Here is a 20,275-nt window from a genome sequence, read left to right as displayed (position 1 = left end):
TGATGTTAAGAACACTGGGGGGAGAGTTTATAATCTGAAAGAACCCCCTGCAAAATAATTCTTCAGATATTTATACATACTTTAAACAGAGCTATTGCTGTGTTGAAATAGAGAGAGCATGTTACTTAGCTGTGTAGTGTTTTAAAGGCTCTGTTGCTTTCATACCATTGATAGAGAAGCAGGATACTAATTGTTGGTTTTTTTCCTCCCCTGCTGAATGACTAATGAATGAAATGCTTTAAATGTTTCGTAGTTTGGTATAATGACTGAAGAAATGCAACCAGCCACTCACATTTTTCTACACAATTTTTAAAACAACCAGCAAAATACCAGATGTTAAAGATGCATGAGAATACAATACCTGAATTGTATTTTTTTTTAAATCTATAAATAGATCTTGTACCGCACAGCCCATAAAAACTTTTATTTCCTCGCACTGCAGTAAAGGCTCAGGGGCTGTATAATTATCATACTTTATTCTTTCCCGCTGCAGAAAAATGGATGCTGCACTGCTGGCTAAACGTTACTCAAACTGATGATTGAACCTCCTGTAAGGGGTTGAATGCCCTCAGTTCTGATGTCAGTGGAGGGTGCTCAGCACTTCACAGGAGACTCTCTGCACCTTGCAGGATTGGGTCCTTTGGGTTTTTTTAAAAAGCATTTGTATTCTTAGATTAAATAAATTGAATTTGATAATTAACCCCCAAGTGTACCTAGCAAGTGTGTGGCAGTACCAAATGTATATGGTCTCTAATTACATTCTTTAGAATAAGAAATGTTTTTCCCCCTATTCCCTCCCTGAATAAGATTAATTTGAAAGATGTTTAATGTAGCAGTTCAACATCCATTTTCTGCAGCAGGAAAGAAGAAAGTGTGTGTTTGATATCAAGCTCCCAATATGCATCTGAAATCATAGGGTGCTGCTAGGGAATAAAAATTTTTATGATCTGTGCAGAATCGCATCTATTTATACAGGATTTTTTTAAAAAGAAATATTCAGTTCAGATATTGTATTCTCATGCATATTTAACACCTGGTCTCTTTTTTTTGATTTTGTAGAGTAACGTTTGCTCCTGGTTGAATTTTTGCACTCATGATATCAGATCATTTAAAGCATTTCACTCATTACTCATTCAGTAGGGGCGAGGGAAAGACACAAGAAAACCAGTTAGTAATTCACCTACCTCTCTGTCAATAGTGTGAAAATGAAAGCGTTTAAATGCATCACATGCTGTGAATAACATGCTGTCTATATTTGTAACGTGGCAATACCATATGTATAAAGAGCTGAAGCATTATGTTGCAGGGAATTGTTTCAGACTAGAAACTCTCCTGTCAGGGTTTAAATAGAGGTGGACAGGAAACAGTTTTCCCATCCTATGAGGATTTTGAAAACATTTCCAATCCCAAATTACAAGCAAAAACGTTGAAAATTTTCATCAGGCAAAAATGCCCACCCTCCTACCCCCAAATCAGATTGGGTCAATTGTTTTAATTTTTGACCTTTTTTCAAAGTTAATTTATAACTTAAATTTCTAAATAAATGGTTGTTTCAACCTGAAAACCAGAAATTTTTCATTTCAGATATGTCAAAATGGCATTTTTTTCAAAAAAAATTTTGAAACAGGAAATTTGTCAAAGCCAACCCTTTCCAGTGAACAGTTTTGTTCACTGACTTGGCATTTTCCAATGTGAGACGTTTTGTAAAAATAGTTCCCAACCTTCTCTAGTTCTGACTGCATAGCCTAAGTAAACATCAGGCTCTTCAGAGCAACTGATGAGCTTCCTAACTAAATGCTGAAAAATTTGAATACGTTGATAATTGTTTAAGAAAACAAAATACCAGAAAGCATAACTGCCCTCTCAACTGGTGAAAATGAAGCTGCCTTAGCTTAAGAGGTGGGCCATTATGAATGGGTTCGTTCCTGCAAGCCTCGTGGAAATCACTCATTCCCACACAGGGCATCAGTTCGGGTTATGAGCTTCATTCCTCAGCCAGTAGGAGACACAAGTATTATTATTAATAATTACTTTATGGCACTTGAGTATAACAGATCGCTCATAATGCAGAAAAAAAAAGAACTCTATCATGAGGAGCTAGCTGGCAAACTAATCAACTTCAGACATGAAGCAATGTGTGGGGCTAGCATGACCGTCGGGAGCAGCTGCAGGTGGAGAGACAGGGTAACAGAAATAAAGTGTCACAGTTACTCACTCAAGGCTATTGGCTAGCATGAAGAAATAAAGGCATTTTTATATTCGGTGTTTAAATGTCCTAGTTGGCTCACTTCTTGTCACTCTCTCAGGGGAAGGGATTCAAATGAGAAAGAGAGATGTATCAGCTCTATGCTTTAAGAGTTGGCAAGGAAGAAAGCGTAGAAATGGTTATAGTAAAAGTACACAAGTGGATTATCTGAGCTGGCATCGTTGAGGTGGAAGGAGGGCAGTGTCATTCAAAAAAAATTGGACTGAGTTTTGTAGGACTTTGAAAGTAAGGACAAGAAGCTTGAAGTTGATGCTGTGGAGAAGGGGAACTAGGGGAACATCTGAAGAAGGATGACATGGTCTGATCAGTTGGAGATGAGAGTGCTCGTTACTAGGGCCCTACCAAATTCACAGCCATGAAAAACACGTCACAGACCATGAAATCTAGTCTTTTGTGTGCTTTTACCCTATACTATACAGATTTCACGGCGGAGACCAGTGTTTCTCAAATTGGAGGTCCTGACCCAAAAGGGAGTTGCGGGGAGGGTTAAAGGTTATTTTAGGGGAGGTCACGGTATTGCCACCCTCACTTCTGCGCTGACTTCAGAGCAGAGCGGCCGGGAGAGCAGCAGCTGTTGGCTGGGCATCCAACTCTGAAGGCAGCAGCCCGCCAGCGGCAGCACAGAAGTAAGGGTGGCAATCCCATACCATGCCATCTTACATCTGCACTGCTGCTGGCAGTGGCTTTGCCTTCAGAGCTGGATTCCCGGCCAGCAGCCGCCACTCTCCAGCTGCCCAGCTCTGAAGGCAGTGCCGCCATCAGCAGCAGTGCAGAATTAAGTTAGCAGTACCACACTCCCCCCTGCCCCTACAATAACCTTGCAACCCTCCTCCCCAACTCCTTTTTGGGACAGGACCCCTATAATTACAACACCATGAAATTTCAGAATTTAAATAGCTGAAATCATGACATTTAAGATTTTAAAAATCCTATGACCATGAAATTGACCAAAATGGACTGTGAATTTGGTAGGGCCCTACTGATTACCTTCCAGGAGACATTCAGCGTTGTGCAGGGTCAGGTCCCAAAATGGTTGTAATGTGTAATAATTTTTCCCCATTCTGAAAAAATATATAATTCAAGCACTAACAGGTCTAATTTATACGTTAAATCACTGGAGTTACAACTACTCTAGCCAGACTAGCAATTCTTTAGTAATCCAAGGATGCTGTGGTGGTATTAATTTCATTTAATGGGAGGTAAATGTCTCTAGGCTTATACTGGGGAAAAGTTCAAGTGTGCATTTTTATGTTCCCAAAGGTTTTTTGTCCTAATTTTAAAATTAAACAAATGCAGCTTACAAGTCCTAAGCAAAGTTTAAAAGGAAAATAACTTTTCAAGACAAGAAAACTGCTGGGCTAATCAATCACTGTTCAGAAATGGTCCATTTTACTATACAACAAGCTCCACAACAGTCGAATTTTCTCCTTTTAAGAATAATTAAGGTTGTATGTAGTGATGATCCCCTGCATTTTACGTTTCTGTTTTACTTGGTGGCAGTGGGGTAGCTTAAGCAAGTACTGCTGGACTGATTAGTGTGTTCATGTGTCCTGTTTTTCTGCTGTGACTGTGTCTCACAGAAGCACTTAGTACCTCAATTAAACATGTGCATCCAGTCCCAATACCATTCCAATGTGAAGTTAATATTTTTCTGACTGCATAAGGGAATAGAACAGGGAAGCACTGACAGCGCTAGGAGAATTAATAATTATTCGATAGCTGTCATTTAAAATAATCAGTGCATTGCTTTGTCAGTGTTAGACTCTTTAATTATAAACCCACTATGCCTCCAAATCTGTGTACATTCTGTCTTTATAAACATACATCTCAATGCAACATGCTTTTTGGTTATAATTTGTTGTTACTTGTCATACAGTAGTGACAAGGGGCCTGGGCTGTGTAGTGGTAGGTAGTACTGTACAAGCATTTTGGTCTCTAAAAGGGGTATTCACTTTTTGAAGGGTTATAAACTTGGTGACTGTTGAATAAAGGGAAATATTTTAAGTTATCACACATCATCAACTTTGTATTATAGTTCTTAGATGTCTTTAGTAGTTGTGATGCCACAGCAAGGTTAAGGTGATGGAAAAACTTATGTTATAATTCATAAACTATTGCATTTGGCTATTTGGGGCCGCGGGGAGAAGACAAAAATGAGTCTGTGTTTGTATGTATGTTTTTAAAAAGATATTTTTAGTATAAGTCTTTCGAGTCAATATACAGGATCCACAGCATACCAGTGCTCCATAGTGGCCCACAAGAAGCAGTTGCAGTAGTACATGTTGTTGTTTTTTTTAAAAGTACCTAAGTGGAGCATAATCATGCAATGAACAATAATCACAGTGATCTTTCTACTGCGTACAGATGTGGTCCCCTCATCTCAAAAAAGATATACTGGCATTAGAAAAGGTTCAGAAAAGGGCAACTAAAATGATTACAGGTTTGGAACGGGTCCCAGATGAGGAGAGGTTAAAGAGGCCAGGACTTTTCAGCTTGGAAAAGGGGGAGACTAAGCGGGGATATGATAGAGGTATATAAAATCATAAGTGATGTGGAGAAAGTGAATAAGGAAAAGTTATTTACTTGTTCCCATAATATAAGAATTAGGGGCCACCAAATGAAATTAATGGGCAGTAGGTTTAAAACAAATAAAAGGAAGTTCTTCTTCACTCAGCGCACAGTCAACCTGTGGAACTCCTTGCCTGAGGAGGTTGTGAAGGCTACGACTATAACAGGGTTTAAAAGAGAACTGGAGGTTAAGTCCCTTAATGGCTATTAGCCAGGATGGGTAAGGAATGGTGTCCCTAGCCTTTGTTTGTCAGAGTGTGGAGATGGATGGCAGGAGAGAGATCACTTGATCATTACCTTTTAGGTTCACTCCCTCTGGGGCACCTGGCATTGGGCCCTGTTGGTAGACAGGATACTGGGCTGGATGGACCTTTGGTCTGACCCAGTATGGCCGTTCTTATGTTCTAGTCATCTTATGCGTGTCTACAAGGGACCTCTCTTAATTTCAGACTTGTCACCCACGCAGTCTTTTTTAAAGGAATGGATGTACACCCCCAAGCTCCCTTTCTTCCTCTCCTCCCCTGCCCCCCCCCCCCCAAGCTCTTAATGTTGAGGTTACTGTAGTAAAACAATATAAGCAAGGCACTTCAGGAATAAAGTTGTCAGATTGTTTGACTTGTTCTAATTGTATTTCAAAGATCTCAGATCATTATGTTTGTTTACCATGTTATGTTACAGTAGCTACAGTAAACACTGCAATGAATCTGTTACATAGTGTCCCCCCTGTTCCCCACCCATCCCTCTGAGAGGTTCACTAACTTCTAAGGGAGCCCTAAGAACCCTCTTTTAGTTGATGTACTAGAATGCATTCTCAGCTCTTGTTTGTTGTTTATATTGTTTATATACTCCACAGCCTTTGCAGTCACTATCCCTGGCAGATTCCAAACTGAAGACTGAGCTTACCATAATTATCAATGCATTGGGCAGCAATACTTCTCTTACAAAAGTGGATATTAGTGGAAACGGAATGGGAGACATGGGAGCAAAGATGCTAGCAAAAGCCCTACAGATAAACACCAAGCTCAGGTATAGCTTATTTGCATTAGAAAGGTTGTATGTTTAATAATGTTGTAATCCCTGTTGCCAGCACTCCCTTTCTCCTGTTTTCTTTTATGCAACTGACAGGAAAGTCACCTTGCAGGGTTATCAGTTCCCCAATCACCATCCTTTTTATTTAAAATAAAAATTAAGTAAATTCTCCTTGCAAAAACCTCTACAAATAAAATACATTTATTTGTGAGAATTTTAAATCGCAAAAATCTGGAAATTCTCCTTTAAGGTGGCTATCTTAAGTTTAAATTAAATCATTTGACCACATCCATCAGTTAGTAGTGGAGGAACCAGTTTAAACAGAATAAGAATGGATACAATCCTTTCGTGATCCCTCAAGCAAAATCTAAATCCTTTTAAAGTTCAGAACTAGCAGGATTTCAGAACTACTTCTTCTGTGGCTCCTCTTGGTTTTCCCTGGGGGGCCGTGAGCAGGTTTCAGGGGGTCTGCCAAGCAGGACCAGTGTTAGACGCTCTGGGGCCCAGGGCAGAAAGTCTAAGCCCTGCCATGCAGGGCTGAAGTCTGGGGCCCTGAGCCCTGCCACCCAGGGCTGAAGCAGAAGCCTGAGCAACTCAGCTTCATGGGGTGTGCCGTGGGGCCCCGGGCAACTGCCCTGCTTGCTACCCCTTAATGCTGGCCCTGGCTTTTATATGCAGAGAATCAGTTATTGTAGCGCAGGTGGGCCATGGAGTGTTTATAGCATATTGTGGGGGCGGGGAGGGGCTCAGAAAGAAAAAGGTTGAGAACCCCTGCTGTAATGAAAGCCTACTGCAGTGCATGTCTGTGAAGAGGAAAGTTTAAATGTGGTGGAGGTACTGTAACTGAGAAATCTCTTGCCTGTGTAGGTTTAAATTAATAGTGGTCAACGTGTGTTGTCATTTTTAGTGAGGTTGCTGCTTTTGATGTATTACAAATAGAAAATATAATGCAGGATCAATTCTACATTGGAAGCAAGGTAGACAGAATAGCCTAGTAACTCTGTCCTTTATTTCTATTATTCTAAGGTTTTAATGAGTAGCTAAATTTATGTTTCTAAATGATTTTGCCCTTTACTGTGTATTTTTGGACACACACAACTGTGTAACCTTACAATACAAAACTGCATTGGAGATTACTGCTCTGTTCAGTTTGTTTAAAAAGGGGAACTGCTTTTATTAATTCAATCTCTGAGCTTTGTACAATTTTGTTTCCCAACAGAACCGTAATATGGGATAAGAATAATATCACCGCACAGGGCTTCCAGGACATAGCAGTGGCATTGGAAAAGTAAGTTTAAAGGAAGATAACTGATGCAAGAGGAAGTCAAGAAATATCTCCTAACAGTGCTGGGCAGGAGACAATGGGATTTAAGGGTGCTCAGCACCTCTCATTTTGGGGCCTGTTGGGACTAAATCTAAAGTAAAGCTTATGAATTCACACTGAGCTCAAAAGGGAGGAAAATGGTTCTTTCATTCTTCTTCCATGCTCCAGTGGTAGGCACTATATAATAATGTTAAAATGTGGAGGAGGTTGTATTAAGCTCTTTTCTCTCCATTGATCTATGTTCTTAGCAGCCATAGTTTGTGCTTTAAAAGAAATTAGTTGTCCGAATGAAACTCTGTGTCCAATAGTAATCACCATAAAATCAGCATTTTGGTCTGTGTATCCATCAAGTAAAAGCTAATAATGAGGGTTTGGGGAACTGCAGTTGTTCATTATAATCCCTATGAAGGTGTGTAATTTTGGGATCGTTGAGATCACATATGCAGTAGCATCTGTTAGAATGACAGACTGAATTACTTTGATCTATATCCATCTCTGTCACTTTTCTGTATGTGATTGTTTTTCAGGGGAAAAATGCAGATTTTAAATTAAGCAGCGTTTGGAGTTGTTTCATATCATTAGATCCTATAGACAGGGAACAAAGAGAGTCTTTTGAAGGTGAAGATAATAGACAATTGCTAGTCTCCAGACAGGATGTTTTGCAAAAATGTACAGCTATTTGAGGTAGTATCTTAATCCTCTATAGAATCATAACTCTTGCAGTTGGAGTTCATCAACCAGATTTCTGTTATTGGTATAGGATGCATTCATTTCCCTCAGTTTCAGTTTGTGCTTCATTTCAAAATGGAATCAGTTGTGCTGATGGAGGAAATTCATAGGAATGGTCTATAATTAAGAAAGTAATTTTGGAGTGATTCCAGTGATATTAGTGAATAATTAAAAGAACTTGGAAAGGCTATTTATCAGCTTGCAGACCTTTATTCTTTATAGAGCAGCAACATGCATTTACAGGAGAAGTCTGATCAGAAAATATTACATATTTTTCCTGTTAACATCAGGTGCTTTTCCCCTTCAGTTATGCTCAGGTAAATAAACAGAAGAGGGATCCTAAAGCCAGAGGAAATGAACTAGACAGGAAAAGTAAATGGGGCAGATAGTGCTTTTTATAGAGGTGACATCTCATTTACTTAGCGTGGAAGCTTAGGTCATCTTCTGTCGTCCTTAATGTTTTAATACCACAACCCAACTCATGAATAGCGAAGCTTGAAACTCTGAAGACTGGGATTTCTGTCAGTGTTTGCTGAACACAATTAGCCTTTAAACAAATCCATCTCAAAGACATATTGGGAACATCTTCCTCCATATGTTTCACAGAAATACATGAGACTTTGCTAGTTTTCTCGGAGAAGATAAATGTCACCCTTAACAGAATGTATTGTAAAAATATTAGATATTTTTAAAAATGTTGCTGAGACTAGATTTTTGTATTCCTACACTGGCAAAGCCAGGCTTCTGTAGTGCCATGAGTCTAATTGCACAAGATATGGAAGGAAAGCAATATAACACATGCATTTTTAAAACGTCGAAATTAGATATATTTTTCCCTTTTATGTGAAGGTCCTGTGACCTAAATGGGATTTCTGCTATGCAATTCTATAGGATCAGTCAAAAGAAATACAGAAAGGATATCATTGTCTGTTAAGTTTTATATAAAATGTGAGTAATTTCTATAGAATTCGATTAAGGCCCTGGTTCAACAAAACACTTAAGAATGTAGTTGTCTATCCCCATGCAACAAGGCCCATACTTACATTCCATTGGCTTTAATAGAACTTAAGCATTGGCTTATGTGCTTTGCTGAATCAGAGCCTAAATTTCTGTAGAATTGTATGATACTCAGCTTTATAGGACTTTCCATAAGAACTTATAACAGAAATATCTCAACTTCCAAGCCTAATATTGCAGGAAGAGAAGCAAGTGCTGTGTACCCCCTGGGGAGCTGGGACTCTTCCCTTGCCTGTGGTATCCAGTTCAGATCACAAGACTGGAAGTATAAACTGACCATAAACCTATTCCTGTTAGAGCAGAGTAAACAGTGAATGTTATTGCAGTAACTCTGCAGTATGGGGCAGGAGTCCTGGAGAAAACATAGCATATAACAATATCATGTAGGATTATTGTAATGTGTGATACAAAGGGGCAGAGGTAGGGTTCTATGGACATCCTTCACTTCAGCATTTCCTGGCCTTTAAGTGCTTCTCTGCAAAACTTAACAATTATTTTAATATAGGTTTATTGGTAGGGAGTGTAATAATACACTGGATAAGCAAAGCAACACGTGTTTCAAACCTGGAAATGGACTTTATTGGATTAATGAGTTATTAGGGAAAGCTGTTCTTGTTATTAGAGAAAAATGGAGCTTGAAGAAGGAAAATAACAAGCATGAAGGGATGTTTGAGACTTCAGAGGAAGCCAAGAAAAGAGAAGTAGAGTGTGAGGATAAATATTGGTTGGTCTGATGATCAAAGTTTCGTGCAAGCTTTAAATTCTTTTTTTCCCCCTAGAGTTTAATTCAGAGATGAAAATAAATTAACATTCCAGAACAATTTTGTGTGTCGGGAAATAAATGGATTATGGAATTTTTCATAAGATGCTGTTCATCTAAAGTTCTAGCTTCATGATTATACCCATGGAGTCTCCTTGTGTTTCATATCTTTTTCTTGTCCTGGGGGCTCAAGCCTTTGCTTATTGATTGTAGCATATAAGCACTAGTAATTATAGACTGCACTGAACGTGCTATAGTAAATGACAAACCGCTGCTCGAAATCCACATGGTCTTTTAAAAAAAGAGACTTTTTTCCCCCTTGCCAGGTACTTTCAACAGCTTCCATAGCAACTATCCATCTTGAGGTCTGTTATCTCTGATATTTAAAAATAATCCATCCTAATGGAGGGCCAGTTATTGACTATTCTATAGCACATGGAGACACACAAGCTTTTGTGGTGTGGACAATTCTTTTGAAAGATAAGGCAGTAAAATATGGGAAATAATTATATAAAATAATATTGGGTTGTGGTTGCTGCTGTATACGTTTTGGCAATTGCTATTAAAGAAAAATGCAGCAATTAGTTGCAGCTCAAGTAGCTGCATATATAGTAATATGTTAAATAGTGAATTTCACACCCGTTTGTAGAATTCTCTCTTTCTGATTATTTCCATTCAATAGGAGCTGATAATTCCTGGTCTTTCTTGTAAGTAGAAAAAAATGTAACCCAACTCCCGGGGGGAAAGTTTTCAAAAACATAAACGGCAGCCTAGTCATCCAACTTCCATTGAAAGTCCATATCTTTATCTAGTGTATAAATATCTTTATCTCTCTAATTAGATATAGGAGGAAAATTTTCAAAGGCACAAAAGGAAGTTAAGTGCCCAGCTCCCACGGACTTTCAGAGGCAGTTAGATACCTAACAGCCCTTTGTATCTTTGAAAATCTCCCCCTATATCTAACTAGAAAGAAGAGTAAGGTTCCATTCCTGCAAATATGCATGTGCTTGACTTTAGTGTGGCTACTCATGGAAGAAAAGTTACAGACATGTGCAAGTGTTTACAAAATCAGGGACAGAATTATTGGCAAAAAAACTAGGAGCTGACTTTATTTGCTACTTTATGCCTTATAATTATATGTAGTAATTAGATTATCATCTCTCATTACAGTAAAGGTTTGTTTTTTTTATTTTGTTTTAGGAATTATACTTTAAGGTTCATGCCAATACCTATGAATGATGCTTCTCAAGCACTTAAAACAAACCCTGAAAAAACAGAGGAGGCGCTGCAAAAGGTATTACATATACAATTCACTCTCAGAAAAAATGAGTAATAACTTCATGTGGTTGTAAATTGGCTGAGTAAGAATTCTTTGCTAGATTCATTGAGTATTTCATTTACATGGACACGCATGAACATGTGGACAGGTTATGGTAATCAAGAATCATAACTGCATGGAGGGCTCTGTGTTCAAAATGATTCATTTGAACTGAGCCATAGACTGCAATGGCTTAACAACGAACCACAAAATAAGGAAATACTGATTAAACTGTGTGTGTGTGCGCACACGCGCGCATGTATATGGTTAGAAATTGGCGCATGTGTATTTCTGTGTATTTAGATGGTTTTGTGCATTTTATTGCTGTTGAAGCGCAGAGAGTACTCAGCACAGTACAAAACACAAGACTGAGAGAGGCTGTTGTGGAATGTAGATTCGTTTTTAATTTGATGGGTAGATATCAGCATATTTACTTGATGTGTTCACGTTACATAAACACCACACACACACACACACACACACATCATCAAAAATTAATTTAACTGAAGTGATCTCTTGGATAAGGACTATGTTGGCAAAAATTTGTCTGTAGCTGTCCAAATCTCATGGATTATAGAACTCCCAACTTTTAATACAGTCAGTCATGCAAGCTCTAAAGGAGTCATCTTGTCTATCAGGAAAAAAAAAACATGGTCTGCAACTTTTTAATGAGTTGGGTTTTTTTAAATAAGGCTGGGGGCATAAAAACTCACAAAGCTGTGATTAAGTAATGTAAGTATGTGATCCTTACGAGCCAAAAACCTTGCCGTTAAGTGATCTTCAAATGGAAAAATACTGCTTTTTTTTCTTGATGATGTACATGGATGGTCTGAATTCTGCTTCTTTTTTAACACCTGAAGCATATGGGCTTATATCCCTTACGTTAGACAGATTATAGTATTTTCATAACAGTGGATATTCCTTTTATCAAGAAAAAGGGAGATCTTTTTAAAATCTATTGAAGCTCTTGGCCTTAATGTTATCTTGTGGCAATGAGTTCTACGGTTTACTTATGCACTATATATGAAGTATTTTCTTTTCTCAGTTTAACATTTATTCACAGGATATACAAGACCTCAGTTTGTTTGGCTTCTTTTGTTATTAAACAACTTTTCAGGCATTTTTTTTATACATCATGAAGAAACAAAAACAAAAAAAAGAAGTACAGTCATCTTTAAAGTAGATCTGGGTGAAATTTTTCAGGCCAATAGTTTATTTGTTGAAAAATGCTGTTTTAGTGGATCCAAAATTATTTGCAAATTTGACACGAATTCATGGAATAGTTTTGGCCCAAATATTTTTTGTGGGGACTTAGATGCCACCCACAAAGCAAAGGTGGTGGTGGCCAATTTATAAGTTTTAGCCCAGTGGTTAGAGCTCTCACCTGAGGTACGGGAGATCCAGGTTCAGATGCCCCTTCTGCCTGATGTGGAGCAGGGATTTGAACTTGAGTCTCCCCCATTGCAGGAGAGTGCCCAAGTCACTGAGTGGGTCTCTCTCAATTTCCTGTTGAAGCTATTTCACTTTGTATAAATAATTAGTTTTTGAAGCAGGGACTTGAACATGGGTTTCCCACCACCAGGCTAGAGTCATTTTGCTCTTTTTTCCTTGGCCCAATGCCTATTCATGGTCATTCATAGTGGAATTTGGTTTCACCAAATCTGAACTTTTCTTTTTTTCTTTTTTTTTTCCTTTCAGAACTGACAGTGAATTGAAAAATTAGTTATTGACCCATCTTTACTTTAAAGTGCACATTATCCTTTAAGTTGTCATTTGAGCTTTTCACAATAGCTTGAGCAGTTGTAAAAGAAATGTATACAGTGTCTTGTATGCATCTAATTTCTAGTATAGATCATCATGGTGTTAAAGACAATGTTTTAATGAGAGAGAAAAATGGTAGTTCATCCCCTTTAGACAACTTTCAAACATTAAATGGGTAAAAATGAATAATTGGCCATATCAAGAACACTTCATCGACAAAATGGGTAAAGAGCCCTCCAAATTTATTCAAAACACCAAGCCAAATTTTACAACTTACAGATGTTCTAAAGCAAACCCCTAAAATGGGACATTTTAGTGGGCCAACAATTAAAGTCCAAATAGATATTTTAACGATTTGTAGCTTTGTTTTTTAAACAAAAAAATGCTCATGCACCAGGATGCTTGTTAGAAATTTTGTAACTTGAAATCAATGACTTTTATACAATACTGTAAAGCCGGGGTTTATCCTGGCACAGCTGACAGCCCTAGCTATGATAGCATAGACGTGCTATTATAAAAATATGTAAGCAGTATTTGTTTTTTAAATTTTCTGCAAGTGTATTTGTTTTCACTTTTCCCAGTGGTGTTTTTTAGGTTTACCTGTCTGATGTGAAGAGATGTTCTCACTTTGTTTCCTAGTTGCAGAGGACTACATAGAATATTTAAATATCACATGAAAAATGTTAGGTATATGTTGAGGTGGATCAAGGGTGTTAATTTGTTTTATTTTTTGTTTATTTGCTCCTAATAGCTCTTAACTTTATAACTCTTCAAGGCCCCCAAATCAGCAACATACTTAAGCACATGCCTAACTTTAAATTAGTGAAAAATCCCATTTGAAGTCAGTGGGACTACTCACATGCTTAACTAGCTTTCTGAATCAGCACCTAGATAGTAAAAGTTCACTTGAAAGAGAGAAATATTGAAAGTGAAAGATGGGGAGAGTAAAAGCAGTATCCTAATCTGACTTTTACTTTTAGATAGAAAACTACTTGCTTCGTAATCATGAGACCAGAAAATACCTACAGGAGCAGGCATACAGGCTGCAGCAGGGCATCGTCACCAGCACCACACAACAGGTGAGAGCCTTGTGCTTTGCCGATAGCTCTTCCTGTATTAAATGACTGCCTCCGGGCCAAATTGTTCTGTTTACACCGGCGTAACTGAAAGAAACATTTGGCTTTGACAGCCTGGTTGGTTTTCAAAAAAAGTTGTCACTGCCAAATTCTGCACTATGGAAGCTGCAGAAAGACCAGGTTTTTGCAGAAGCACCTATGTGCTACATGGACAGGTGCTGTGCAAAAGCCTAAATTGAGCGAGAAAGCGAGAGTGTGTCATGTTCTCTGCTGTGCCTCCAGGCGGTGCAGTACAGAAGATTCAGCCCTGGGGCAGTGAGGAAAAGGGTGACTTTAAGCTCCCTTTGTGCTCTCCAGCTTCTGGGCTGTTGCATGGGCTAAAAAGGCCCAGGTGTAACTTAGGAAGTTACGAGTGGTGCTCTAGTGCAACCGAAGCCAGGGTGGCTTTGATGGCAAGTGCTATAACTCTGGCACCTCCCACCGTGGCATACCTCCTACACCAGAGCTTGCAGGAGGGCCAGCAAACGGGGTGTAGGGTGATCCTTGGCAGCCCAATACAGTGCCTGCCCCCGAGCAAGTCTTTCCTGGCTTCTTACAGGTTGTTTACATCCCCGATACACCACCAGGGCAAGGTGGCAGAAGATGGATATGACAAAATGGCTTTTACTTTGAAACTGTCTTAGCCGCTTGGTATTCCAGTGAAACTCCAAAGCAAATGGAGGAGCAGAGCAGCCTTATTCTAATCCTTAGTGTAACCAGTAAAACGATTGCCTTTCCTTATTTTCTCTCTACAATCTTTTTCTGACTTGTGATTCAGAAGTTTTTTCTTCTCGCTCCATTATATGACAAATCAAATGTGACAACATTGTATTATTAGAGCCTGAAACAATTTTCCACCCTCTTGACAGAGAAAATGATGCACAAGGATGTACTGGCATTAAAAACTGCAAAGGCAATGCCTTTTTATTTTATTTTAGTTGTCATTCATCTAGTCCATTAGCATCGTTTTCATGTAAATAATTTCCTGTGACATTGTTTAGATCTTTTTACAACTTAACCATTTCCCTTTTTTCCCCAGAATAAAAGCACACACACTCTTCAATATATATAAACGTGTGTAACTACGGAACCTCAAGGGAGTTCATCTTCACTATTTTTATGCTATATATAAATTACTCCTATATGGTATGTGATCAGGAGTGAATAATCTAGTTCATCCTGTGTCACTGCATGATTATTCCCCCAGTATATTCTCTGTTGATTTGTCCAGTCCAGTTTTTTTAATTATCCCAGCAATGGAATTTCCCCCCAGTCTAATAGTTATTTAGTTGTTTGTAAAGCCCTTTGAAGAGGAGAAGCACTATAGAGCAGCAAAGAAAGAAGGTGCTGTGGACGCACTGCTGTACTAGTTGCAGTTTGAAAAATGTTGAATCTACAAATATTACATGATCAGGCATGTACTTGGTTGGGGTTTCAACATGTTAGGTGGATACCAATTTTAATGAATTCACTTAAACTCTCTGTATTTTATAAGAGCTTCCTGACCACACCCCCGATTCCTTTAGTCACAAGTGACTGTTAAACAGAACATGTGGCTCATGCCTGTCAGGCATATTGGTCTGTCTTGCCCATCTCATAAAGGCACACCTACACTACCTTCCCACTCTGTGCTTGGAATATTTTGTATTGAAAACAAGTATTGAGCATGTGATTCAAATACATAAAGCTTGATATAGTGCTTTGTGAAAGATCTGGGGCAGCTTTCTGCTTTGGTAGTCACAGATCCCAGATGAGTATTCTTTGTGACTGAAAATATCTACTGTGCGAAAGAAATTCCCAATGCTTACACAGTAATGTTTTGTTCAGACAATAGAAATCATTGCTAGTGTTTGAACTGGTCATGGGGGAGCTTAGTGTTACTGTGTCCAAGTTCTTGGAACAATTCAGTAACCTTCACACCAAGTTTTATGGTTGGTCAGTAAGTTTTTGTGCCATGCCAGAAAACAAAACAACCCCACCCCAACCCTGAAAAGATAACTTACAGCTGTGAGGAAAAACAAAATTAATAATAATTAATAATAAATAAATAATGTGGTGGTGGTTTGTTTGGACCTTTTTTACTATAGTAAGAAATATATGTAAATTTTTTAAACCAGGAACATATGTACACACACAGAGACTGATCATGCATTCCTAGTACTTTTGCATCCCAACAGCAATTCCCACCAGGTTCATTTTGATTTGGAATCTGGGCTGAATCCCACAAAGACTGATATTTAACTTTTTGTTTGTTCAGCATCACTTCTTTGCAATTTAACCCCTTATCTACTTTTACATCTGCTATTTCCTCTTTGTTTTTTTCTTTTGTTCTGAGTAGATGATTGACAGAATATGTGTTAAAGTGCAAGATCATCTCAACTCCTTAAGAAATTGTGGTGTGGATGCTGTACAGGAAGACCTGAAATCCGCAGAAAGGCTTATGCGGGATGCTAAGAACTCCAAAACAGTAAGCCCTGCTGAGCATTTAATATTTGGTTGTGCTGAGGAGGCTAGTATAAAAGGCTTTGTAAAAGAACTATAACCCTGATTCAGCAAAGCACTTAATTACATACGAAGTCCCTCTCTTTTTCCAGGGCTTATAATAATGTATCACATGAGAGTATTTTTCAGAGTATATGAACTGGTTATTATTTAAAAATGAACTTTCAATAAATATTTAAATGAATATAGTCATTTCCATCAGTTTGTTCAGGATTGAAGGTAGTTGGCTGAAAGCTAACTTTTAAAGTTGTTATATCTATCTTACAGCTATTACCAAATCTGTACCATCTTGGTGGAGCTTCTTGGGCAGGAGTGAATGACTCATTATCCAATCCGATACAGGAGACACTGGAATCCATGGCTGGGGAAGTCACGAGGGTTGTGGATGAACAACTTAAGGTCTGCATGTAGGGTTTTTTCTAATATACCTTGCATATACAAATGATAACTAAACAGGTGTGCAATTGCATCACGATTTTCCATTGCTATTGTGAACAAAAGAGTATATCTCATGCACGTTATGAGAACTAGAAAACCCATCAAACTTCAGTTATATTCTTGATGTTGGTTTTGGCATATTATGTGCTTATTGCCTGGGTGGCTAATCACTAAGACATTTTTCTTAGTAAGAAGTACAAAATTCACTTAAATGTTTGGCACAGAAAGAAAAGGAGGAGGGATACACCACCTTGTATCAAGCCAGGTGTTGGCACTTCCACCCTGTCTTGTGGTTTTGCCAGAGGAGGGCAACTTTTAGGTTGCAGCTGAGACTGTAGGAGAGTTATACTGAATGAGGGAATCTCCCAGGCACCCTAGAAAGCCCCTAGAAACTTTCTAGGATGTACTTGCCAGTCTGGGTGCCCCAATGGAGTGGAAGTTGTGAGCACCATGTGCTGAGAAGACTCTGCTGCTAGGGAAGATCTATCAGCAGAAACTTGGTCTGTAAATCAGTCCCACCAATTTCACTTCTGTCTTTTTGCTTGCATGTCTTTACCACAAGGCTTCCTTCTAGGAGCTCCCAGTCAGTTGCTGTCCATCTTTTCAAGGGGGATCCTTTTAAATGTTTCTTACCAAACCTGCAATTCTTCAAATAGGAATTAATCCCCAATGATCCGCAATCACTCAGCTTCCCTCCTGCTTAATCATTTGAAACTATATACTAGGTCCTGTGCTGTAGTTAAAGGAGCTGAGGAAGAGATGTGCATCCCACGTAGTTCATATGTTTAAAAAAAGAGATCTACATTAGATCCAGCAAAGGGACAAGGTGGAAGATTTTTTCAATTCTGTGAAGGAGCATTTGAAAAGTATAAGAATGTTGTTAGGGGTGGGGAGGGATTAACCCGTTCATACCATACTCCTGTTCACCAGTAAGCAGCCAGGCTATGTTTGACTATATTTAAATTTATCAAAGAATCTGAAAATGCAGATTAGACTTCTGAGACAAAAATAAATGCTTTAGTCAGTGGGAATGTAATGAAGAACAGTAATAATAGCACATTACTAATTACTTTTCCTAAATTAAAAAAGTTAATGAGGAGGAAAATGTTGTGGATTATAGGCTATTTTGTTCCCCTCTCCCCTTTATGCGTAATAAGGTGAGGATTCTATGTATCAGTTTTTATTTTAAATCTCTTTTTGCATAAGAGCTTGTAGAGGTGAAGCTAATCTCTCCACAGGGTTCTTGACTGTAGAGTTTCCAGGCTTAGTCATTGAAATATGCATAATCAGTTCTGTTCTCTGTGCAGGACTGATGCATTTAAGTAAGTCCTGTGCATTTTAAACAGCCTTGTCAAAGAAAAGCTACATTTAGAATTTCATTTACAGAAGCATTGCTTGGTTGTATTGTGGTTTAAGATTGAGGCATTTATGCTTACACATCTTTAAAGCAAATGGCACTTTTTTAGGTCAAGTTTAGTATCCTTTTACAATTACTTCTATTAATTGTATAGCACCAAGGGTCTGCTAGGTGCCTTATAGATAGCGACGAAGTGAAGTTCCTCTATATGTACTTAGGTGTCATTCTTCCAGGTCAGGCTGAAGACTATTTCTTTTCTTTAATTTGAGAAGGGGATTAATCTTTTTTTGTTGTTGTTGTTCTCTTGGATTGTTTCTGCTGGTTCAAGAACTCTCCTGGCGTTCATCATTTGTTTGTGAACCTAAATAGGAGGCTTATGTAAATCAGCCTTATTGGCATATTGTCCTCAGGACAGAAACTGTGCCAGAAATATTTTGGAGCTCTGGTTTTGACTTCAGTTCCCATAGCAATAAGAGCACACCTTTTCGGGAAGTAGCCAGTGGAAGCTGGAAAAGGTCACCAAAGAACCTTTGAACAAATGGGAAATGGGATTTTTCCCTGAAATGGAAGATAGGGGAGGTGAAGGAAGGAGTGGAAGAAGAATAAGCAGCTTGAAGTTAGTGAGTCAGCCAGGGAAATCACAGCTGAGTTAGAAATCACAGCTGAGTTCCTAGAAAATACTTTGCAAATTCCTGCAGAGTATCACTGCCAGGCAAAGTCACCTGCTGATGCAAGGAGCCCAACGGTTCTTTTTTCAGCCAATGAAGACCTCAGGCAAGACGTAAGATCCTGAAGCAAGAGAAGAGACTCTTATATGGCCCAGGGGACTGCTTCATCCAGTCCTCCTCAGAAACACCTGTCTCATAGATTTTAAGACCAGAAGAGACCTTATCTTAATTTTAGTAAGGCTTTTGACGCAATCCTGCATGACATTCTCATAAGCAAACTAGGGAAGTGGCGTCTAGATGAAATTATTATAAGGTAGGTGTACAACGAAAGGAGTAGTTATCAATGGTTCGCTGTCAGACTGGGAGAGCATATCTAGTAGGGTACCGCAAGAGTCAATCCTGGCTCTGGTACAATTCAGTATTTTCATTAATGATTTGTATAATGGCGTGGAGTATATGCTTTTAAAATTTTCAGATGACATCAAGCTGGGATGGGTTGCAAGCTCTTTCGAGGACCAGATTACAATTCAAAGTGACTGGCAGACTAGAGAATTGGTCTGAATTAAACAAGATGAAATTCAATATAGACAAGTGCAAAGTACTTCACTTAGGAAGGAAAAATCAAATCAACTACAAAATGGGGAATAACTGGCTAGGTGGTAGTACTGCTGAAAAAGGATCTGGGAGTTAAAGTGGATCACAAATTGAATATGAGTCAACAATGTGATGCAGCTGCAAAAAGGCTAATATGATTCTGAGGTGTATTAGCAGGATTGTTGTATGTAAGCCATGGGAGGGAATTGTTCCACTCTCCTAGGCACTCGTAAGGCTCAGTTGGAGTACTGTGTCCAGTTCTGGGCACCACACTTTAGGAAAGATGTAGAAAAATTGAAGGAGTGTAGAGGAATATGATGGTATTGCCAGGCCCAAACATTCGCAAGTCTTGAGTCAGGCCTCAAAAATCATGGGATTGGCTTACAAATCACGATATGGGTAGGTAGATAGATGCACACACACACACTTATGTATATAAGATTTTAGTTTATTTCTGTCTCCTGGCTTTGGAGATTTTAGTGTTCACATTTTCTAGCTTTTCTCTGCAACCACGAGGGCTAGAAGCTTTTTTTTTTTTTTTTTTTTTTTTTAATTTTTTTTTAATGAAAGTTGAGATTCTCATGTGTAATCACTTGATTCCAGGAGCTGGGCCTTAAGAAAAACAGCTAATTTATTGAGACGTGATAAAATTGCAAGCACTAGCGACAGTGGGGATCAGTCCACACACGTCTGGCTTTGCTCTCAGGCCACATGGAAGGAAGACTCTTCTAAACACCAACAGGGAAGCACAAAAGCCCTTATTTGTTTTAAAAAAAAAAAAAAAAAAAAAAAAAAGATTTAAAAAATTGGGCATAGGTTTTAAAAAGTG

General features: G+C 38.6%; 1 protein-coding gene across 5 annotated transcripts in view; it reads left to right on the top strand.

Annotated features, from left to right (window-relative positions):
- Positions 1-20,275, top strand: part of CARMIL1 (capping protein regulator and myosin 1 linker 1) — a 244,285-nt gene that overhangs the window by 151,598 nt on the left and 72,412 nt on the right. For all 5 annotated transcript variants that reach the window (XR_012638120.1, XM_074944764.1, XM_074944763.1 and 2 more), the window contains exons 21-26: positions 5,688-5,860; positions 7,083-7,151; positions 10,894-10,987; positions 13,753-13,851; positions 16,226-16,354; positions 16,657-16,788. Coding sequence is in view for 4 of the 5 variants with exons in the window: in XM_074944764.1 (XP_074800865.1) it covers positions 5,688-5,860; positions 7,083-7,151; positions 10,894-10,987; positions 13,753-13,851; positions 16,226-16,354; positions 16,657-16,788 (696 nt within the window). In the remaining variant the exon portion in view is untranslated. The remainder of the gene's footprint in view (positions 1-5,687; positions 5,861-7,082; positions 7,152-10,893; positions 10,988-13,752; positions 13,852-16,225; positions 16,355-16,656; positions 16,789-20,275) is intronic.

The sequence above is a fragment of the Natator depressus genome, chromosome 2 (assembly GCF_965152275.1).
Source record: "Natator depressus isolate rNatDep1 chromosome 2, rNatDep2.hap1, whole genome shotgun sequence".
NCBI classification, from domain to species: Eukaryota; Metazoa; Chordata; order Testudines; family Cheloniidae; genus Natator; species Natator depressus.
Note: the sequence above shows the minus strand (reverse complement) of the source record. Positions and strands in the feature narration are given on the sequence as shown.